Consider the following 23,944-nt stretch of genomic DNA (forward strand, 5'->3'; position numbering starts at 1 on the left):
GTAGTCCTCCGGAGTTTTATCCTCCCTTATCTCATTCACTTTCTCAGAAACCTTATCCTTCCTGGCTCCCCCCATGGCCTTGAGGTTATCTTTGCTCTCTCCTATATACAGAGATAAAAGCAAGAGTTTTCCCCTTTAGGTTTCCCAAACGCAGCTTTCTCTTTATCTTAACCAGTATACTGTGCACCCATCTCACACCTTCTGCTTATTTCTGTGTCCCTGTACCTCCTTTTGCATTTTCAATTTGTTCCATCTCAGTTGGGTCACGTCGTTCTTTTGTATTGCCTGCCCTCCTCAACACATGCTTGGATCCTTGACTGCTCTGGTTGTGGAGAATGCCTGGTTTCAAACTGAGGGGAGACAATCTAAAGGGGACTGATGGTGTATTCAGAGGCAATGTGTGTGAGTTCTGGAGACAGATAGACCAGAATTCTAATCTCAACTCTGCCTGCTTTTTAACCAGTTGACTTTGGATTTGTCTCTTGTCAAGTCACCAGGTCTTATTTTTCTCATCTTTAAAACAGAGATAAGAAAACCATCTAAATGTACAATAGAAGATTGGTCAAATCAATTTTGGTTATATTCATACAATGGATGTAGTAATTAACAACGGTTACTACAAATTACTATTTTGCTGCAAACATAAAACTACTCTAAAAGATTAAAGTCTACAGGGGCTTCCCTGGTGGCGCAGTGGTTGAGAATCTGCCTGCTAATGCAGGGGACACGGGTTCGAGCCCTGGTCTGGGAGGATCCCACATGCCATGGAGCAACTAGGCCCGTGAGCCACAACTACTGAGCCTGCGCGTCTGTAGCCTGTGCTCTGCAACAAGAGAGGCCGCGATAGTGAGAGGCCGGAGCACCACAATGAAGAGTGGCCCCCACTTGCCACAACTAGAGAAAGCCCTTGCACAGAAACGAAAACCCAACACAGCAAAAATAAATAAATTAATTAATAAACTCCTACCCCCAACATCTTCTTTAAAAAAAAATAAAGTCTATTAAAAAAGCAAATGAGACATGAAAACGCTCCAGATATAATGTTACATTTTTTACAGGAGTTAAAATATGATACCAACTTTGTAGAGAAATTCTATATACATGTATACTTAGAAAAAGACTGGAAAGAAATACTGGGGATAATGATACCGCATAGCAATGCTACTAAGATTGAGGTGTGCACTTGCCTGACATATAGCAGGTGTTTAATAGATACTTGTTACTATTATAAGAGAAATAGAGCTGACTTATGAAAGATTTGGGACTTCACACCCTGGAACCTTCATGTCCTTAAAATAAATATCTACTTTTTCTCTTTGAGTAAGCCAAGAGTGCCCATAGTTGATAGGTTTGAGTATGTATCAGCCACAGATGAAAAGCTCTAACATAAATGGGCTGATGGGGGATGACAGGGAAGGTGTTGAGTAAGAGTATGGCCTGCAATTCAACACTCTCATTTTCAGCCTTGTTACATTTATGGCATAGTACTCAATTCTGTTACTTGTTATTCACCATTTATAAAGCACTCCTAAAGCTCTGTAATACTATAAGACAGGTAAAAACTCAGTCCCTGTCTTCATGAGAGTTCTTTCATTTTAATTATATATATACTTTTCTGATTACAAAAATATAAATGTTCACTGTAAAAGTTTTGGAAAGCATAGAAGATCTGAAGAAGAAAGCAATGATCACTTTTATCCTATCCATCATACCTGGAGATAACCACTACTCTTTTTGATGTATATCCTTCCAGCCCTTTGTTTTCTTTTTGCATACTTTTTTTTTTACAAAATTGGAATTATCTTGTACAATATGTTCTACAACATAATTGTAATGGCTGTATATTATTCCATCATTTGCATGTGCCATGCTTTACTGAACTACGCTGGGTGTCAAACTTTTATTATTTTTTTATGACAGGCAAGGCTACATGTAACTTGATCAAACAATTGGATCTATTCTATTTGGCAGCCATTTGATTAGAGTGAAGTTCACTCTTTAGAACCGACTCTGGAAACATATGGATTCTTATTTAATGTCTTATACCATTCTAAATTACCATGGAATGAAGAAAAGGAAATATCCGTTTAGAGAGACTTTGGGGAACTGCTAGACTGTGAGCTCCTCAACAATAGGGACCAGTTCTTACTCATCTCTGTCTCCAGCATCTAGCATAGTCCTTGATATGTTTGTTGGATGAATGAATAAGGGAGAGAGAGGGGAAAAAAAGCCTCAATGAACTCAAATTGTAGTAATATTTCTATGATATAAGGAAAGAGGTAAGAGTGAAGCAAGAGGGGAGCAAAGGCAGGCAGGCAAAGATAAGGAATCTTCATCTTTATCTTTAAAAAGAAGAATACTACTCAGCCATAAAAAAGAATGAAATAATGCCATTTGCATCAACATGGGTGGACCTAGAGATGATAATACTAAGTGAAGTAAGTCAGAAAGAGAAAGACAAATACCACATGATATCACTTATATGTGGAATCTAAAATATGATGCAAACAAACCTATCTATGAAACAGAAACAGACTCACAGACATAAAGAACAGACTTGTGGTTGCCAAGGGGGAGGGGGTTGGGGGAGGGAAGGAGTGGGAGTTTGGAGTCAATGGATGCAAACTATTATATATAGAATAGATAAAAAAGAAGGCCCTACTGACTGTACAGCACAGGGAATTGTATTCAATATCTTGTGATAAACCATGATGGAAAAGAATATAGGGACTTCTCTGGTGGCACAGTGGTTAAGAATCCACCTGCCAATGCTGGGGACATGGGTTCCATCCCTGGTCTGGGAAGATCTCCCATGCCTAGGAGCAACTAAGCCCGCAAGCCACAACTACTGAAACCCACGTGCTCTAGGGCCTGCGTGCCACAACTACTGAGCCCGTGTGCTGCAATTACTGAAGCCTGCGTGCCTAGAGCCCATGCTCCACAACAAGAAAAGCCACCGCAATGAGAAGCCTGTGCACCGCAACAAAGAGTAGCCCCCGCTCACCGCAACTAGAGAAAGCCTGCGCACAGCAACAAAGACCCAACGCAGCCAAAAATAAATAAAAATAATTTAAAAAAGAATATAAAAAAGAGTGTGTATATATGTATAACTGCATCACTTTGCTGTACAGCAGAAATCAACACAACATTGTAAATCAACTATACTTCAATAAAAAATTAAGCAGAGAGTCAATAACACTGCTTCAGTGAAAATTATCAAACGAATATTCTATTGAGAGCAAAATTCTTTTTGTATTGCTAAGAAAGTTTTAAAACACAGTATTATTTGAAACTTTAAAAAAAATGAAGAAAAATCAGTGAAATGTAGTAAAAGCGCGCCTATTCCTCCTTATCAGCAAGTCCAACGGTGGCAGTCTGATTTAGTGTGATTCTGACTACACGCCACTCTTTAACATTCACTCTCTCCTGTCCAAACATCTCTCCCAATTTGGGAGGCAACATATCCTAATTCACTCCACAGGAGGTCAACTGACTTTATGAGACACACACCCTAGGGTCTATATGGGTTCCAGGATCTCTACAGGACTTTCTGCTATGGTGCTGTCCCTTGGGAAATCAACTTAGGTTATTATTACTTCTTTAGGTCCCACTTATACTTTCTTTTTTTTAATAAGAGCTTTATTGAGATAGAATTCATATACTATACAATTTGCCCATTTAAAGTATACAACTTAATGGATTTTAGTATATTCACAGATATGTGCAACCATTAATGACCACAGTCGATTTTACATTTTCATCATTTTAAAAAGAAACCTTGTACCCTTTAGCTATCTTCCCCCATCTCTCCATCTCCCAAAGCCTTATGCAAGCACTGTTCTACTTCTTTTCTCCATAGATTCCCCTATTCTGAACATTTCATATAAATAGAATCATATAATATGTGGTCTTTTGTGACTGGCTTTTTCCACTTAGCATGTTTTCAAGGTTCATCCATGTTGTAGCATGTATCAGAACTTCATTACTTTTTTATGACTGAATAATATCCCATTGTACAGATATACCATATTTGCTTAACCATTCATCAGTTGATGTACCTTTTGGCTATTAGGAATAACGCTGCTATAAACATTCACTTTTACAAGCTTTTATGTGAACACGTTTTCAGTTCTCTTGGGTAGGTAACTGGGAGTTGGGACTTCCCTGATGGTGCAGTGGTTAAGAATCCGCCTGCCAATGCAGGGTACATGGGTTCGAGCCCTGGTCTGGGAAGATCCTACGTGCCGTGGTGCAACTAAGCCCGTGCACCCTAGAGCCCTGTGCGCTGCGACTACGGAGCCCACGCACCTAGAGCCCATGCTCCGCAACAAGAGAAGCCACTGCAATGAGAAGCCCACGCACCTCAACGAAGAGTAGCCCCCACTCGTCGCAACTAGAGAAGGCCCGCGTGCAGCAACGAAGACCCAATGCAGCCAAAAAAAAAAAAAAAAAAAAAAGATAACTGGGAGTGGCATTTCTGGATCAAATGGTAACTTTATGTTTAATTGTTTGTGGAACTGCCAAATTGTCTTCCAAAGTAGCTGCACTATTTTATATTCCCACCAGCAGAGTTCCAGTTTCTCCACATCCTTGCTAACACTTATTTGATTAATCAAAGCCCATTTATTTAGCTCTTCTTTAATTTCTTCCAACAATGTTTTATAGTTTTCAGAGTATATTTTTGCATTCTTTTGTTAAGTTTGTCCCTAAGCATTTTATTCTTTTTCATGTTATTGTAAATAGAATTGTTTCTTAATTTCATTTTCAAATTGTTCATTGCAAGTAAATAGGAATTCAATTGACATTTGTATATTGATCTTGTATCCTGCAACCCTGCTGAACTCATTTATTAGTTCTAATCTTTTTTTAGTGGATTTCTTAGGATTTTCTGTATACAAGATCATGTCATCTACAAGTAGAGATAGTTTTACTTCTTCCTTTCCATTTTGGATACCATTTATTGCTTTCTCTTGCCAATTACCCTGGCTAGAACCTCTAGTACAATGTTGAATACAGGTGGCATCCACTTATAGTTTTTGTACACTAGGCCATTCCCTTTTTGTTTTTTGTTTTTTTTGATTGATGTTACCTGTTTATCTAGTTACTTGGTAATTTACTGAGGACAGAAGTCATCCTTAGTACTGAAAAACCCCACATTATTATGTTCAGTATCTTAAAAATATTCAATAAGTATTATGTGATTGATAATGATAATTAGAAAAAAAATTGACCTCTCAGAGCCTTGCTTTGACACTTTTCATCTGTTGCTTGGCTGGCTCCTCTCACCTTAAACCAAAATGCACTAATTGACTTACCCTCTGCCTCTATTTCCTGTCCTGGTTATAACCAGACAACCAGGCACCCAAACCAGAAACCTTCAAATCATTCTAGTCTTCTACTCCTTACCTCCTATGTTTAATTGATTAAGTCCCCTTGATCCTACCTTCTAATTATTTAGATTTGGTTTCCTCTTCTCTATCCCTACAACCACTGTCTTAGTTCAGGCCTTCCCCACCTTTCACCTGAAATTATTATTATTTTATTTTATTTTATTTATTTATTATAAATTTATTTAGTTTTGGTTGCGTTGGGCCTTCGTTGCTGCGCGCGGGCTTTCTCTAGTTGTGGCGAGTGGGGGCTACTCTTTGTTGTGGTGCATGGGCTTCTCAATGTGGTAGCTTCTCTGGTTGTGGAGCACGAGCTCTAGGCACGTGGGCTCAGTAGTTGTGGCTCGCAGGCCCTAGAGCACAGGCTCAGTAGTTGTGGCACATGGGCTTAGTTGCTCTGTGGCATGTGGGATGTTCCCGGACCACAGCTCGAACCCATGTCCCCTGCATTGGCAGGCTGATTCTTAACCACTGCACCACCAGAGAAGTCCCTCACCTGAAATTATTATGATTGTATTCTAGCCGGTGTCCTTATCTTCTAGCTTATCTCCTCCAATCTTTTCTACATACTGTTGCCAGGGTGATTGTGGTAAGCTGAGTAATACTCGCCCCCCCCCAAAAAAAGAAAAGATATCCATGTCCTAATTCCTAGAGCCTGTGAATGTTACCTTATATGGCAAAAAAAAGTAGGACTTTGCAGATGTGATTAAGTTAAGGATCTTTTTTTTTTTAATATTTATCTTTTGGCCGCACCGGGTCTTAGTTGTGGCATGTGGGCTCTTCATTGCCACGTGCGAGATCTTTAGTTGTGGCATGCAGGATCTACTTCCCTGACCAGGGATCGAACTCGGGTCCCCTGCACTGAGCATGGAGTCTTAACTGGTGGACCACCAGGGCAATCCCAGGTTAAGGATCTTAAGATGGGGAGATTTTCCAGGTGGTCCCTAAATATAATGACAAGTGTTGTTATAAGAGAGAGGCAGGACTTCCCTGGTGGCACAGTGGTTAAGAATCTGCCTGCCAATGCAGGGGACACGGATTCGATCCCTGGTCCGGGAAGATCCCACATGCCATGGAGCGACTAAGCCCATGCGCCACAACTACAGTGCCTGTGCTCTAGAGCCCGCGAGCCACAACTACTGAGCCCACGTGCCACAACTACTGAAGCCTGTGCACCTAGAGCCCGTGCTCCACAACAAGAGAAGCCACCGCAATGAGAAGCCCCTGCTCCTCAACGAAGAGTAGCCTCCGCTCGCCAAACTAGAGAAAATCGACAGGCAGCAACGAAGACCCAAGGCACCCAAAAATAAATAAATAAATTTATTTTTAAAAATAAAAAAATAAAACTTAAAAAAAGGAGACAAAAAAAACAATCTGTGGGGCTTCCCTGGTGGCACAGTGGTTGAGAGTCCGCCTGCTGATGCAGGGGACACGGATTGGTGCCCTGGTCCGGGAAGATCCCACATGCCGCGGAGCGGCTAGGCCCGTGAGCCATGGCCGCTGAGCCTGCGTGTCCGGAGCCTGTGCTCCGCAACAGGAGAGGCCACAACAGTGAGAGGCCCGCGTACCGCCAAAAAAAAAAAAAAAAAAAGCAATCTGTTTCATGAAATCGTATGATTTTTTTTAACATCTCTGTTGGAGTATAATTGCTTTATAATGGTATGTTAGTTTCTGCTGTATAACAAAGTGAATCGGCTATACATATACATATATCCCCATATCTCCTCCCTCTTGCGTCTCCCTCCTACCCTCCCTATCCCACCCCTCAAGGTTGCCACAAAGCATATGATTTTAAACAGAGGTAATTTACCAGTGATAAAATATGAGACCTATAAATGTCTTTTAATTCATTCCCTTTACCAATCTACTCGTCCTCAACATGAACAATATGCTTCAGTATACTGAGTAGTAATGAAAAGAAAAACCATAAGTATGAGTATATTATTCTCAGCTGACTTCCTCAATGCATTTTCCAGTGGTATCTTTTTTTTCCTAGCATAGATTAGCAATGAATCCACACCACGCAAAGGATCTTGTTCATAACATAAAGTGTGCATTTGGTGGGGGGACACCCAGCATCAGTGAAAGCCTCATAAAATAAGGGCTTGCTATTCTTTGGGATTTCGGTCAGTGCACATTAAAAAAGTATCTGTAGTTGCTAGCACTTTTATAGCCTCTCAGTGGAAGTTAACAGTGGCCAGAAGGGACTAACTTTATTTTGCTTTTAAAAGAAGGCATGAAAACACGTCCACCAAAACTCATGGACCACATCTACAGAGCTGATAAGGGACTAGTTTAAAACAAAATTCAACACCTTGTTGACAAGGCTCTCAGGGAATTTAACCCGGAAGTTATTCTCTTTTTCTTAACCACTGTGCCACCAGGGAAGCCCAATATACTTCTGTGTATTTTTGAATGTTTCCTTCAATAAGTATATATTACTTTTAAAATCAGAAAAAAAACCCATTATTTTTACAAAACCCTTCAATATCTCTCCATCACCTACAGATTAAAGTAAAAAATTCTAAGCATGGCACAGGCCCTTAATTGTTTGGCCTATGTCTATTTCTCTAGGCTAATTTCCTGTCACTCAGCCTCCCCACTTCTCTTCAGCCATGACAAATTACCTAAAACATAGGTCATTCTGTCTCTGACCCTTTGCACACTGATCTCTCTGACTTCAACTTCTTAGTTAAGACCCAATTCAAAGGTGCTCTTTTCTGTGAAGGCATTCTTGATCCACTCAAGCAGAGCTACCTTTACCTCTAATATGATACTATTATTTTATTTGCCTACAGTATTGAAGTTATTTGTTTACATTAACATTTCTCTGCTTATGTTGTGATTGCCTTGAGGAGCTACACAAAAGTACAACAATTTTTCTTTTCATTTGTTATTTTAGTTTTTCAATGGTGTAAACAGCTGTCGTGATTAACAAAGTATAAGTTCATTAAAATGGTATTGAATCCATAGTAGCTTTATTTATTTATTTATTTATTTATGGCTGCATTGTGTCTCCGTTGCTGCACGCGGGCTTTCTCTAGTTGCGGCGAGCGGCGTCTACTCTTTGTTGTGGTGTGCAGGCTTCTCATTGCAGTGGCTTCTCTTGTTGCTGAGCATGGGCTCTATGCGTGCAGGCTTCAGTAGTTGTAGCGTGTGGGCTTCAGTAGTTGTGGCATGCAGGCTCAGTAGTTGTGGCATACAGGCTTAGTTGCTCCACAGCATGTGGGATCTTCCTGGACCAGGGCACAAACCCGTGTCCCCTCCATTGGCGGGCAGATTCTTAACCACTGTGCCACCAGGGAAGTCCCATAGTAGCTTTTTTGTAACTATGTATTTTTTCACTTAACAGATACTAGAAACCATCATGCTGGAGTCTCTAAAATATTAGATATGAAAAGTCCTCATAGATCTTTATGCATTTATATGGAAAGATAGCTAAAGTATTTTAAGTGAGAAAGTCATGGCTCAGAAAAGTATGTATAGCTTAATCCTACATGTATAAAAAGGTATGAAGTTTTCCCTTTGACCAGGACAGTACATAGAAAATAGAAATGCAATAATGTCATAATTGTAATCACTGGGATGAATGGAGGGAGAGACTTTTCTCTTTTTACTCTTGGGTATTGTTTGATTTTTTTTTTCTGTAAGCAAGAAAAATGGCTTTTTCAGAATAGAGGAATTCTTTTTTCATAATAGAGGTGTTATTTATTCTCAAAAATAACAATTCCATTGGTCTAGATATGTCCAATATGGTAGCCACTAGCCATATGTGACTACTTAATTTTAGCTAATTAAAATGAAATGGAATTAACAATTCAGTTCCTCACTTGCACTCATCATATTTCAAGCCCTCAATGGCCACATATGGCCGGTAGCTACTGTATTGAACAGAGAAGATATAGAACATTTCTGTCATTGCAGAAGGTTCTAGACAGGCTCTAGATCACTGTGTCCCCACATAAGGTGGAGCCAGTCGGAACACCCTGAAACCTTGAGTGTGAATTAGTTAATTAGTGGGAATTAACTACAAACACCTATCACTTGAGTGTTGTAGCCCTTGATTAACCACAGGGCTAGTTAGGCGTTACTGAAAAATGAAGGTGATTACCTAATTGGCATCCTTTGGAATATAGAATCAGTCTGATCTGGAGGCCTACAATGTATCCATGGCAATGATGACACCTGTTGAGTCTCTGTAAATCATGAGAATAGTGATGTTTGGACTGCTGGGTTCCCTGGTTACCATGGAAATGAGGGTACTGGTTACAGTTCTTTGTAATCACACAGAGACTAAAGTATCGATCCCCCCTCCCCCATCCCTTTCTATAACCATAGCCATAGTGATGACTATTTCAGCTGGGCTTTAGGAGTAAACCTGGCAGCAGGAGAAGCAACTAGAAAATCAGATTAAGTAAGGAGTGTCAGAGTGCAAGCCCTAATGAGGAAGTGTGAAAAAAGAAACATGGCGGGGCATTTTTTCAGTAGGAAAAGTCTAGATCTACTACACTGAATACAATGACATTGTTACTCTAGCTTCTTGTACAGGCGCAGTGCAGGAATTCTCAGAGCACGCCTACGCGCACATTTTCTCCCCTTCTGTTTCACTCTCTTTCCACTTTCCTCTCTCCCTTTTTTCCCCTCTCCTTTCCCCCTCCCATCACTTGGTCTTTCGGTCTTTCAGTCAGTCCGTTGATGTCTCTCCTTCCAACCCTTTATCCCCCTCCCCCCTCCTTTTCCGCCTCTAGCGGACGCAACTTGCGCATGCGCACTCGGTACAAAGCCTCGCTCTTTGTCCCCAACTGTCGTTCACACGAACTCAAGTCTTTCGCATTCGGTAGCCAATAAGATCGAAGAAATCGTGGAAAACCGATTCCGCCTCTGGAGATAAACGTTGATTGGCAGGTAAGAAAACCAATAGAGAACGCCACTTTGTAGCCCTTGGGAGCCACAGAGCTCCGTCGTCTGGTTTCCGGCGGTCGCGCGCTCTTTTCTCGGGACGGTAGAGGCCGTGTAGCGTCGCCTTTACTCTGAGGAGAAAACAGTCGGTAGAGGGTGAGTTTGGGGACGACTTAGTTCTTGTTCGAGAGGGGAGTAGGATTTTTCGCGACAGTCGGTGAAGATAGAGGCGAGAGCGAGGCTGGGTTTGGAGGGAGTTGGGCCGTTCGTTCCGAGGCCTCTTAAGGCCTTGTCCCCGCCGCCACACGGCCTCCTCAGCCCACCCGCGGAGGCCCATCGCTCTCCCCTCGCCTCGCCTTCGGCTCTAACCTGGTTCCCGTTTCCCTTCCCGCCTCTTTTCTTTGTGCGACACATCTTGGAATCTGAGCCCTGTCAGTAAGTTCCCCGGCCCTTGAGCCGACCTGGGCCTGAGGGTGTGGGGTCTATTATCCGAGAGCCCTGAAGTCGCGGCTGCAGGAGGAGGCGCTTTGTCGGGTGCTCCTCCTCTCGACCTCTTGAGGCCATTAATTCCGGAGGAGAAAGCGCCCCCCCTCCCAGCGATGTTTTTTTGTAGAAACTCTTAGCTGGGAAGTTCATCTGCTAGTCCAGACCTCGCCGCTTTCCTAGGCAGGTTCCTGGAGGCTTTTTTTTTTTTTTTTGGTCTTGTTGCCTAGCTACTCGACCCATCTATGACATCACTTTTTAAAATGAAAATGAATGTTATGGATTTTCTATTGGGTATTTTACATTTGGAAAAATTACTGTCGAAAGTTGATGCTTTTCTTTGTGTTCTTAACAGAGAAGTCGAGGTTAGAGAGGACTGGGAGGCACTTTGCTATCTTCGGTGGAAGTTGAGGTAGGTGTAGGGGGTAGAGTTGCCAGATGAAATACAGGACACCCCGTTAGATTTGAATTTCACGTAGGCAACAGATTATTTTTTAGTATACGTTGCATGGGACTTATACTAAAAATCATTCATTTTTTAACACCTGAAATTCAAATTTAACTGTAGTGTGTTTTTATTTGATACGTCTGGCAACTGTAATGGGAGGGTGCTGGTTGCACTTACATTGTTTCTTTGTCCGACTTCTTATTACTAAAGGTCTTAAGAGACTCTTAGGAAAGGACCTTACCATGCCAGTGCCTCCTACAGCTTTCAGGCTGGTCCACATCCAGGCAGCCATCTCCGTCTGGTAGATTTTTTACTAGATTTACCCCCACAGTTTCCACTAAAAAAGTTGATCCTTTTCCTGAAAATTAAGGGGACATTTATTTAGATTTCAGATATATGTGATGTAGTGTTTGGTCTGTACCTGAACAACATTTGTGCAGTTGTGTTGCAAATAGCACCAGTTTTTCTAACATAAATATGTGTTTTCTCTCAAGAAAGTCCATCAGGGTTAGACTAGATAAGTAGACAGAAATCCTTACTAATGATCTTTATGCTGTGTTCTTTTCTCAGAGGCCCAGTGGTTAGGGGGCAGTGAATTTATTACCAAGATACCTGCACATACTTACAAATTATATTGGTGGTCATCATCAGAAGTACATTATAGGGACAACACTTACTGAGTACTTGCTACTTTGTGGGCACTGTTTTAGGTGATTTATACAATATTTAGTGTTCACCGTTGAATTCCTGCTTGGGAAATAAAAAACTGAAGGGAAAGATTATAAAGATTGGCAGTATGGAGACATTTATTCAACACAAAGGTAGGCAGTTTGGTTGTAAAAATATTTTTGCTAGAATGCAGAAGAGCAGGGGAAGAATGTAATTGATGACATTTGTCTAACTGGAGCACCCACCATATGTAGAATTAAGGGTAGTGGTTGCCAGCAGGAACAAGTGACCTCATTTAGTCAAAATAACCAGCCCTGTGAGATAGATGTTACAGGTGAGGAAACTGAGGCTCAGAAGTTAAGTGACATTTTAGTAAGTTTTTTAGATTCTGAACTCTAAAATCAAGGTGAGCTTGATTACACAGTTTGTAGCATAGGGATGAGTATGAGCTTTAGAGTTCAACAGACCTGAGTTCTACTCCATGCTCCATCACATTTTTGTGTGACCTTGGATGTGCATCAGTTTTCTTATTCAGAAGAATGATAGTTATGAGCATTAAATGAGATAATACGGACTTAGCACAGTGCCTGACATATAGTGGTCAATAAATATCTGGTATTATCATCTTAACTACCAGGCTACACTTTCTAAAACCAAAAATAACCTCCCTTGAAGTAATTCTAAATGGTTTAGGACATCCCAGTGCTCAAGATCATTTCTACTAAGTTGTAAAATGGCTTTTTTTGAAATGGAGTGGTGAGGTGTGGTTAGGGTGTAAATATAGAGTTTTTAATATTTCAGTTTTGAGTGGATCGCTATAAGGATTTCTGTTAACATATACATTGTGGGTTCCTGAATGGGATGCAGGGTATTGAGGCTGGGGCCACTGACTCATATTAAAGGCTGGAGGAAAAAACAAAGAGGCTCCTTGGATTCTAGCCAGAGGTAAGAACTAGTTGGAGAAATGGCTGTGGATAATTCAAGTTTCTGCTGTAGGCCACTTTGAGGTCAGGGGAATGGAGGTGTTTGATTCATGGGATTCAAATAGGAAAAGATCTGGTTCTAACGCCCACTTACCTATCCTCACCTGTAGCTGGAGTAGACTTTAAATTTTGTAGGAAATTTTTAATTTCCTACTTTTATATCTTGTTTTTAAAAACATTTTTTAAGGTATCCCATTTGCTGTGAAACTGGTACACTTATTCATGGTGCTTAAAGTTGTTACACTATGTGGCAAGAGTCACAAAGGCATTTAATTATTCTATTTTTAAGAATTTATCCTAAGGAAATCAACAGAAAGCTATAAGCAAGAAGGTATTTATTTCAGCATTTTAATAGGAAAAAGCTGAAAACAGCCTAAATGTCTCATAGGGAGTAGTTTAGTAAATTAGTGTACATCCAATTGGACTTTATGTAGCCATTAACGAGTATAATTAAGTTGACACTATAGAAATGGGGAAAGGGTGAATATACAACAATGCATTTATGATTACAGTTTTGAAATGATAGTGTATGTTTTGAAGGTAAATAAGCAAAAATGGAAATTGTGGGAGGAATATTTAGTCATGGAGGTGCCCCAAGATTTAGCTGTGAGCATTGTTTATAATGGTGAAAAGTTAGAAACAGCCCAAGTGTCCCAACACAATAGGGGCTTGGTTGACAGCTGAATACTTTGTCTGCCAACAGTAAATGTAGAAGACTTAGTGACATGGAATATACCATTTAGAATACATACAAATGTATAAATCAGTGACTGAAAGGGTATACCAAAATGTTAACAGTGACTTTTGTAGTGGTGGGTCTTCGGGGTTTTCTTTATTTTTATTTCTACGTTTTCTATGTTAAAGATGTATTTTGTACCTTATTAATGAGAAACAAAAGATTAATGAAATGATACAAATGAGAATTCAAGTCTTGGCTTGAATGTCAGGTTTCTAGTGAGGCTAACCTCACAGGTCTATTTAAAATTGCAATCTTCCCCCTTCCACTCCCTGTCCATTTTTTCCCCCCCTCCACCCCCTTTTCTTTATTTTCCCCTACACTTAACCTCTTCTTAAGTACTGTGTAATTTAATTATTATATATATTGTTTTCTCTCCCTGGAAGGCTATCACTGCTGAAGGCAAGAATCTGCTTTGTTCATTGAGGCATCCCAAGCACCTAGAATAGTGCCTAGCAAATAGGAAGCATTCAGTGAATATTTGTTGAATGAATTAGTTTAAAAAATTAGTAAAAAAATTATCAATCTACAAGCAGGACAGATTTCATTTTTGCCCACCTTCTGTTTCTTATCTACATTCATGCATTTAAAAAAACACTTCCCCTCTTAAAGCATCAAACATTTTTCATGTTTACATGGTCTTTATAATTTTTAATGCTGTGTAACATTCCATTGTATAGATGTACCACAATTTATTAAAAACACTGCCCCTAATTTTGGGTACCTGAGTCATTTTTATCATTTTTGTTACCAGAAAGCCCATAACAGTGAGTATTTCTTGGATGTAGTTTTAAATTTTAAAATGATATTCTTAGGATAAATTACTGGAAGTAGAATTCCTGAGTTAAAAGAATAGGAACATCTTGATAGCTCTTGTTACCTATTGTCTTATGAAACAACTTTTGGATACAGAACTTAATTGCATTGATGTTTTCAGTTTGGGTGGGATATGATATAAAATGTATTAGAAAGTTTTTATACACATAGAAGTATTCTTATATACCCATAATCCAAAATCAACAGTTATTAAGCCTTTGTCACATTTTTTTTTGTCTGAGGAATATAATTTCTTTTAAAGGAATCATGTTAATAATAGAGTATTCAGGGAAAAGGTCCTTTTCTGCATCTTTCCTTCAGTTAAATCTGACTGGAGGGTCCTGTGTTGAGGGGAAAAGATTCAGGATTGATTTTGCCCTTTAATTTACTGGAGAACTGCCTTTGGATGAGGAAGATGGTCCTCACTTTGTTAACCTGATCCATTAGGAAATTTCCATTTTAAAACCATCAACTTTTGTATTCAGTCTGGATTATACCAGGAGTTTTCATTTAATTTTATGCTGCTTTTTTTTTTTTTTTTTTTTTTTTTGGCCACACCTGTGTGGCTTATGGGATCTCAGTTCTCCAGCCAGGGATTTAACTCAGGCCACAGTAGTGAAAGCCCAGAATCCTAACCACTAGGCCACCAGGGAACTCCCTTATGTTGATTTTTAAATGACAGAATTTAAGATTTTATGATTGTATAATTTTGTATTTGCTGCTTTTATTGCTTTGGTAGTCGTTTATTTTTCCATTGTGATTAATAGCAGTATTTACCTAGTGTTTACTATATGCCAGTACAGAACTAGTGTTTTCACATACTCATTAATCTTTATAGCTACTTTGAGAGGTAGGTATTTTTATTATTCCCTTTATAACAGCTTAAGAAACTGGTGCAGAAGTAATTTACTAAGTAGTACATGGCTAGTAAGTAAGTATTAGGACCATGCTTCAAATCTAAGTATATCTAACTCCACAGCCCATACTTTTCCTGCTGTTCATTCCACAGTATCTACTGTAGGCTAGGACTGCAAGGTACCAGAGAAGAACAAGACTTATTATTAGTCCTTGTGATAACTAGAATCTGTTTTAGTCATTGTGTTTTAAAGTGTGCTTTAATATTATGATAAGGCCAATTTTTAGGGAGTAGATTCTTTTGGGAAAGTAGTTTCCTATTAATCCATATAGTTATTGAACTGGAAGTTTCCTCAAGTCATTCTAGTGCAAGCTGTTCTTATCTAGTACTTGTCTAGTTTCTATGTACAACATAACTGCTAGTGCTGGTGGTTTTTAGATTTTTGAATTGTACTCCTTTGCCATACTTGTTAAAAATAATACCAAAGGTGATTAATGACATACAAGTCATCAGGAAGATGGCTGATTGTGCTCTTAGCACTGAATGTATTTGACCTACCGTTTCTTTTTAGGGTGCAAAAATGCAGAGCAATAAAACTTTTAACTTGGAGAAACAAAACCACACTCCGAGGAAACATCATCAGCATCACCATCAGCAGCACCACCAGCAGCAACAGCAGCAGCCACCACCTCCACCAATACCTGCAAATGGGCAACAAGCCAGCAGCCAAAGTGAGTACATGCTAGGTAGTGGGGTAGAAATAGGTCCCTTCTTGGGAATAGTTTCTGGATTTTTAGATTAGATTCTTGGGATTATAAAGTAATGGGCCTTTGTAGCACACCTTTGTTGTTCTTTTCTCTATTTACCTCTTAATACTTAGGATAGAAAAAGGCTGATTCTCTGAAATAAGGAGCAGACATGTAGGATAGCAGTTGAGTACAGGTTGCTTTGCTGCATTGGCACATTCTGTTGCTAGACAGATGGCTGCATGCTTTACCTCAGAGCTTGGTTCTTAGAGGTAAGCATCAGATGACTAGTACATAGAGAAAATATAGAAAAGGTCTTTAAGACTTAATGGAGAAAAAATCTGGTATTAAGTATTATATTTTTATCTTGGGGCCTGTGCCACCCCATTTTTTAAAAAAATATTTATTTATTTATTTGATTGCACTGGGTCTTAGTTGCAGCAGGCAGGCTTCCCAGTTGTGGCATGCGAACTCCCAGCCTTGGCATGCATGTGGGATCTAGTTCCCTGACCAGGGATCAAACCCGAGCCCCCTGCATTGGGAGCCTGGAGTCCTGTACACTGTGCCACCAGGGAAGTCTCTGTGCCACCCCATTTTTTAATCAGAGTAAAAGGTCTTTAAAGGTATGTTTCCATCCATTCAGCAAATTTTGAGCACCTGTTGTGTGCCTCTAAGACTACAACCAACCTCAACCCTCTTTTATTTCCAGAGATTCCTACAAAGAATACTCTTTCCTAACTCATTCTTTTCATTCCATTACCCCAAGCCTGAAAGAATGGGAACTGTTACGGTTATGAAGATTAGTGAGGGATTGGGAAATGGAACAATTACGTTTTAAATGTAAAAATCTGATCTCTTCTGATCTAGGGCTCCTTGACTTGCTTAATTTTCTCTTTCTGTCTCTGAGTTAGTCCGGGGTGGCTCCTGGCCCATAGTAGAGTTGTTAAGAAGTCTCCCCAGATCTCTGCCTACTGCTTTCACATTCTAAGGTGCAATTTACCGATAAGTGGTTAGTGGATAGATTCCATTGGGAAATGGTGTTTGACTTCTCTACAGCAATTATATTGCCCATCTAGCGGCAGTTGTAACTCTTTGAGAATGTGACTGTGTGTCTTCTCTCAGATGAAGGCTTGACTATTGACCTGAAGAATTTTAGGAAACCAGGAGAGAAGACCTTCACCCAGCGTAGCCGGCTCTTTGTGGGCAATCTTCCTCCTGACATCACTGAGGAGGAAATGAGGAAACTATTTGAGAAATATGGGAAGGCAGGCGAAGTCTTCATTCATAAGGACAAGGGCTTTGGCTTTATCCGCTTGGTGAGCAACTGTGGGCTTTTAGAGCATGTGCTCTAAAAGGTGGGGAAGCTGGGCAATGATGGATATGGAAAGTTAGGCAGTAGAAATAATTCTCAGATGATATTAAAAGCTTATAGTTACAGTTGGTGGAACAGGACAAAAATGCAGATTTTATTTTAATTTTTCCTCATAGGTTTTTGTTTTGTTTCAAGGACAACATAGGTTTATTTGCCTAGGACTCTGGGGATAAAGTATGCCCTTTGGAACTTTTTTTGTTTTAATTCGGAAATTTCAAACATACAGAAGTGGAGTGAATAGTATAATGAACCTGCATGTACTCGTTACCCAGTAACTATCAACTCATAGTTAATTTTGTTTTATCTCTACCCTTCTATTTACTGCTCCCCACAAATATTTTAATAAATTAGACTTTTTTCCAAAAAAAATGAAAAAAGGTTTTTATTTTAGTAATGATCAAGGTTTATATAATTTATTTCCAAAGCCCTTACACATATGTTATCTCACTTAAGATTCGTCAAAACCTTGAGGGAACAGTTTTATTTGTATCTATTTTTTAAAAAATTTTAAGTGTAGATCTTTTAAAAAAAATCTGATTTGATTTAGGAAATTTGTTTAAGTGCATGGGGGAAACGTTTCTGGGCATTATCTATCTCCATAAATGAGGGACATAATGTGCTAGCAAGATCACTGGATGTTACGGTCAGAACTAGTCTTCATTCCAGATCTACCACTAACTATATAGGCAAGTCATTTTTTCTAGGGCTCAGCTTCCTCTTCAGTAATGTGGAGGGTCCCATCAAGGTCTGTGGTTCTAAAGAGGCCTCTTGTAGGGCATAGTGATTCTGGTTAAACTTGTATGTAGCTAGCAAAAATTAAAATAATTCTGGCTGCTGTATTTTAAGGGTAGGCTTTATGATGGTCATTCTTGTCCAGATGATCTGTTAACACTTCAGGGAATAGCCTATGATACCAGTGACCATGTAAGTGGTATTAACTCTAGAATTTCCAGTTGATATATTGCAAGGCCATCAGAGAAATTAGGCTAACCAAAGAGTTATCTGAAACACCTGACTCCATTCTTCCAGTTCTATCCATGTTTCTTTGTATGCTTGTTGCCAAGGGTTTTTTGGGTTTTTTTGGAGACATTGAGCTATTCTTCTTGAGGCTCTTGATGGCTGTGTACGTGATCTTTGTCCAACTGAGTTATTCTGACTTTCCTCTGCTTCCTAGGAAACACGAACCCTAGCAGAGATTGCCAAAGTGGAACTGGACAACATGCCGCTCCGTGGAAAGCAGCTGCGTGTGCGCTTTGCCTGCCATAGTGCATCCCTTACAGTCCGAAACCTTCCTCAGTATGTGTCCAATGAACTGCTGGAGGAAGCCTTTTCTGTGTTCGGCCAGGTGGAGAGGGCTGTAGTCATTGTGGATGATCGAGGAAGGCCCTCAGGAAAAGGCATTGTTGAATTCTCAGGGAAGCCAGCGGCTCGGAAAGCTCTGGACAGATGCAGTGAAGGCTCCTTCCTGCTAACCACGTGAGTGAGGGGTCATTTTCAGAAACATACCTTAAATGCTACTTCCTTCTGTGGTCTGGGGAGCTAGCCTCTAAGAACCATGTTCCTGTGTTCATTTAAAGACTTTTGATATAATTCAGCTCTAGTAGAGTTTTCAGTGTACTCTTAAATTAATGGAAATGGTATGAGGATTTAAAAATAAACCTTTGCAGTCTTTCAGTAGGTTGTCATTTAATCAGTGTTAAGTCTCCCCTTATGGTGAAGTTTTAGAACTCTAAAAAGTTGTTTTGTGCATGTAGCACCTCTCTTAGTATTTACCCCAAGTCGTTACCTTGAGTTCTGTAGATACCATATATAAAGGCTGCACTTGGAACGTCCCTGATGGCCCAGTGGTTAAGAATCTGCCTGGCAATGCAGGGGACATGGGTTTGATCCCTGGTCCGGGAAGATCCCACGTGCCACGGAGCAACTAAGCCCATGTGCCACAATACTGAGCCCACACACCACAACGACTGAAGCCCGTGTGCCTAGAGCCAGTGCTCTTCAACAAGAGAAGCCACCATGATGAGAAGCCCCCACACCACAACGAAGAGTAGCCCCTGCTCACCGCAACTAGAGAAAGCCTATGCGCAGCAGCAAAGACCCAATGCAGCCAAAAAAATAAATAAAATTTAAAAATAAATAAATAAAGGCTGCACTTAAGTCCTCCACCTACTTAAAGACTGTATTCAGAGATCTGAAACCTGACTCTATCCTGTCAACCCCAGATTCCACATGATGCCATTAAAAGGGCGTGGTTACTTAGGACTGGGTATAAAAACCCCTTCAGAAGTATGTTTAATTGTCCAGTCCTGACCCCTAACTAGTTCACTGTGCCGGTGTAATTTGATTAACACTGAGCGTCTCTCTCCCAGATTTCCTCGACCTGTGACTGTGGAGCCCATGGACCAGTTAGATGATGAAGAGGGACTCCCAGAGAAGCTGGTTATAAAGAACCAGCAATTTCACAAGTATGTGGTCCTGATAGATTCCCTGTTAGGTATTTGCCTGTTCTTAAGGAAGCTTGTAAAGAGATGTGTAAAAGAGGCACATCTTTGCTGTATGTGTTCACTGGCAGCCATCGTCTTGGCCCTCAGGAGGAATGTAGTGTTTTGTTGGGAAAATCTTGGACAAAAGTTTTAGTAACCTAGGAACCTTGTGTATAGGGAGCGAGAGCAGCCACCCAGATTTGCACAGCCTGGCTCCTTTGAGTATGAGTATGCCATGCGCTGGAAGGCACTTATTGAGATGGAGAAGCAGCAGCAGGACCAAGTGGACCGAAACATTAAGGAAGCTCGTGAGAAGCTGGAGATGGAGATGGAGGCTGCTCGCCATGAGCACCAGGTCATGCTAATGAGGCAGGGTGAGTATCGGCCTGTAAGTCTTATAACTAGAAGAAGGACAGAGTAACTTTTTTCAGGAGTTTCTTTATCAATCAGTAGAGAAAGGCCTAAACTTCAACTTTTATTCTCTGAAATATTTTGTTGATCTTGGTAGGCAAATGAGCTTGGAGATGTGGCAGAGGATACTGGATTCTGTGGAGAAGGAAATAATAGGTTTGACTTCATTTTTGGAATCTGGATACCTCGGATGGCCACTCAGGGATTAAATATCCCCTTTGCTTTCTGGATCTATCTTTATGGAAAATTACTGGGCCTATATGAGGATCATGAAGAATACGCTCAGTCAGTCTGTTGTTTTCATAGATTTGATGAGGCGTCAAGAAGAACTTAGGAGGATGGAAGAGCTGCACAACCAAGAAGTGCAAAAACGAAAGCAGCTGGAGCTCAGGTAACTCTTTTCTCCAACCCTTTTTATCTGACAACTTTAAAATGTAATGTCTCTCTCCTGTTTCCTACCACCATGCTACCTCATGCATTTGTAAATATGTTGGCAAATATTTCCTGGCTGCTTCTCAAGTTCTCCCTTTAGATGGGAGATGTTTCAGGTACCCATGGTTCTAGGAATTCCTGGGACTGCACTAAAGAGGAAAGCAGCTGAGTGCTGGTCTTATGAGACTGGCTCCTTTGGGAAAGAACTTTTTTCCCTGAAGGACACATCTGGGTGGTTTTAGGGCTGGGGACATTTAACAGTGAGTTTCCTGGAGAGCTATGATAGTTTTCAGTAGGCTCTTGATCTCCTTGGCTGAGTCCCCTATTAAGATAATCTGTTCGAGTTTTGGAATGCCTCTGCTTAAATATCTTGGTGACTTCTCTGTAGGCAGGAAGAGGAGCGCAGGCGCCGTGAGGAAGAGATGCGGCGGCAACAAGAAGAAATGATGCGACGACAGCAGGAAGGATTCAAGGGAACATTCCCTGATGCGGTATTATCTCCCATGTGCCCATGATATGAAAAACTCATCATGAATTGTCCATTAGGACTATTAAAAACACACTAGGCTATGACCAATTTTTCCATTCTATGACACTCCTTATAGAAAGAAGCATTCATAGGAAGGAAAGGTAAGGTTTGAAGAGGAGCTCTTGCCTCACAGGCAATTTAGGATGAAAAGCTGGGAGGCCATTGTATGCTGTTTAAACTCAGTGACTGCAGGATCAGATAGACCCAGTCCTGTAGCAGCCTTGACTGGTCTTCTGATGTCCTTGGCAGCTGTACAGGTTGGAGCCCTAGAAGAAATCAGCTATGTCTCTCCTTTTCTTTCATCTTTCCTTCTGTTCCTAATAGGAAACTCTGACTTGTGTCCTAGTAGCTCTAATCTTGAATTCATTGTACAGCTGTAATGAGTTCAAGGAGCTGTTGTTGATGTTCTTCCTCAGCTTGGTCTCAGTGCACTTAGGATGTGTTATCACTGTCTACTTCCCTTAGTATGTGGGCCTCAGTGGATTGTGGTAGAATGAATGCAGTGCTGTCGTGGACTGTCTTGAGTATTTTTTGTTTTTCAGAGAGAGCAGGAGATACGAATGGGCCAGATGGCTATGGGAGGTAAGGACTTAAGGGGTTAATGGCTCTGATTTCCTTTTTTGTCTCGTCTCTGGTAAACTAGGTAGCTTCTCCTACCTAGTCCAAATTTAAGAGGCTTGACATTTCTGGGAGCATCATTTTGGTGGGAGGGTAACATGTCTTAGCCCAGAGATCTTGAATTATTTCCTTTGGCATAGAAAAAGACTGACAATCTCTGTCTCCTATACTGATCACACTGCTCTGCTTTAGGTGCTATGGGCATAAACAACAGAGGCGCTATGCCCCCTGCTCCTGTGCCAGCTGGTACCCCAGCTCCTCCAGGACCTGCCACTATGATGCCAGATGGAACCTTGGGATTGGTAATAAACTGCAGGGCCTTATAGTAACTCTAAATGGTAATAGGAGGAGGAAAGACTTTGCCTTCGTGATCCCTGGGCCTGCCACAATTTTGCTACAGATAACAGTTTTTAGGATCACTGTTATCCATGAAATATTACCTCAAGATCTTTGTTTGGAGTCTTGTGCAAACCCAGTCTCAGACTATATTTTACCCAGGAGTTAAGCAAATAACTGTCTGACTGGGTAGTCTTGATTGACTGTTTAGTTGCTACCCTGGGTGAACAGGTTCTTCTTTGGAGGGAAGGCAACGAAGGCTAGGCATTATCACATAAAATAGATGTGAGTCCAAAAGCTTTATGGCTCATACAATCCTGAGGTGGTTTTAGTTCTACTGTCAAAATGTTTCGATTAGATAGGCTTAAGGTTGCTGAAGAGTGATGGCCTGCCCTCGTCCATATACCTGGTTCAGGAAAAAGGACTTGGCTAGCACTTATCCAGCCTAGGAATTTAGTATGTAATATTGCTTAGCATGTAGAAATACGAATAAAAAGTTAAAGGTAGGATGGTTGGGTAGGACTGTATTTCAGGCTACTTTCCTTTTAGGGATAGCCACTAGAGTTCTAAACAGGCTTGGTCAACCCTACCATCAGGAGCCTTGAATAGTTGGGTGGAAATGGCCTCCGGGGAGGGACTACAGATGGGTGGGAAGCTAGGGCATAGGTTCTATTATAACATTGCTCTCTTTCTCTTTAAGACCCCACCAACAACTGAACGCTTTGGCCAAGCTGCTACAATGGAAGGAATTGGGGCAATTGGTGGAACCCCTCCTGCATTCAACCGTGCAGCTCCTGGAGCTGAATTTGCTCCAAACAAACGTCGCCGATACTAATAAAATTGCAGTGTCTAGTTTCCCAAAACCCTTAAAAGAAGGACCCTTTTTGGACTAGATGAATTCTACCCTGGAAAAGTGTACTAGGTGAATTCTACCCTGGAAAAGTGTTAGGGATTCCTCCCGATAGTTAGGTCTTCCCTGCCTGTAGTACTCTAGGGAGTATGCTGGAGGCAGAGGGTAAGGGAGGGGCGATATTTAACAAATCAGTTCTGTGTGGTATATCCTTTAACTAACCAGTTCTGTGTGGTGCATTCCTAAAGTCTCATGTGATTGTTGAGAGCCTGAGGGGCGGGGAGCCATGACAAAATGGATCCAGTTAGGGCCATTAATCTTAATCATTCCACTCTTTGTCCACCCTGTTCTATTTGCTTTCTTGTCCTTACACCCCCCATCCCAGAGACACTGCCACATATACCACAAAAACCAAACATCCCCCAATGACCTTGGCCCCATTGCTCCATTCACTCCCAGGTGGGAATTCAGGCAGATGTCCACAGAGGTCACAGGCAACATACATACGGTTCTGTTATATCCCATATATTATGCCTTTGTGTCCTAAGGAAGACATTTTCTCTTAGAGATTTTCATTTAGTATATCTTTAAAAAAACTGTTGTGTTAAACTTGCCTCCATCTTTTTCTTGGGTAAGGACAACTCAGAAATGGCCCTTTTGTGTCTATGATATTGCTGTTCACAGCTTTTCTTGATAGGCCTAGTACAATCTTGAGAATAGGGTTGCTGTATGCTGAAGGTCAGACAGTAGCTCTTAGCTTTGCCTATCTTAGGTAGTTATGCTGTGCATTTTTTATTGGTGTACCATGATTGATTTGTCCCTGATACCTTTGGAGTTTTTCTGAGAAATGAAGTAATGCAACATCAACTTATTAAAATACATTTTAAGCC

The 23,944-nt window shown here is 40.8% G+C and overlaps 1 protein-coding gene across 4 annotated transcripts in view; it reads left to right on the forward strand.

Moving 5' to 3' along the window:
* The window catches only part of NONO (non-POU domain containing octamer binding), a 24,657-nt gene extending 713 nt beyond the window's left edge, over positions 1–23,944 (forward strand). Inside the window, exons 2-13 of one of the 4 annotated variants that reach the window (XM_079909932.1) lie at positions 10,136–10,292; positions 11,125–11,181; positions 15,849–16,008; positions 17,146–17,339; positions 18,570–18,871; positions 19,765–19,860; positions 20,056–20,252; positions 20,596–20,680; positions 21,110–21,212; positions 21,793–21,832; positions 22,061–22,170; positions 22,905–23,944. In XM_079909932.1, coding sequence (XP_079766058.1) covers positions 15,858–16,008; positions 17,146–17,339; positions 18,570–18,871; positions 19,765–19,860; positions 20,056–20,252; positions 20,596–20,680; positions 21,110–21,212; positions 21,793–21,832; positions 22,061–22,170; positions 22,905–23,039 — 1,413 coding nt within the window. In that variant the 5' untranslated portion in view covers positions 10,136–10,292; positions 11,125–11,181; positions 15,849–15,857 and the 3' untranslated portion in view covers positions 23,040–23,944. Of the gene's footprint in view, positions 1–10,135; positions 10,293–10,340; positions 10,443–11,124; positions 11,182–15,848; positions 16,009–17,145; positions 17,340–18,569; positions 18,872–19,764; positions 19,861–20,055; positions 20,253–20,595; positions 20,681–21,109; positions 21,213–21,792; positions 21,833–22,060; positions 22,171–22,904 lie in introns of those variants that run through there. The other 3 variants (XM_079909931.1, XM_079909934.1, XM_079909933.1) reach the window with 3 other exon arrangements.

The sequence above is a fragment of the Stenella coeruleoalba genome, assembly GCF_951394435.1.
Source record: "Stenella coeruleoalba genome assembly, chromosome: X".
Lineage (NCBI taxonomy): Eukaryota > Metazoa > Chordata > Mammalia > Artiodactyla > Delphinidae > Stenella > Stenella coeruleoalba.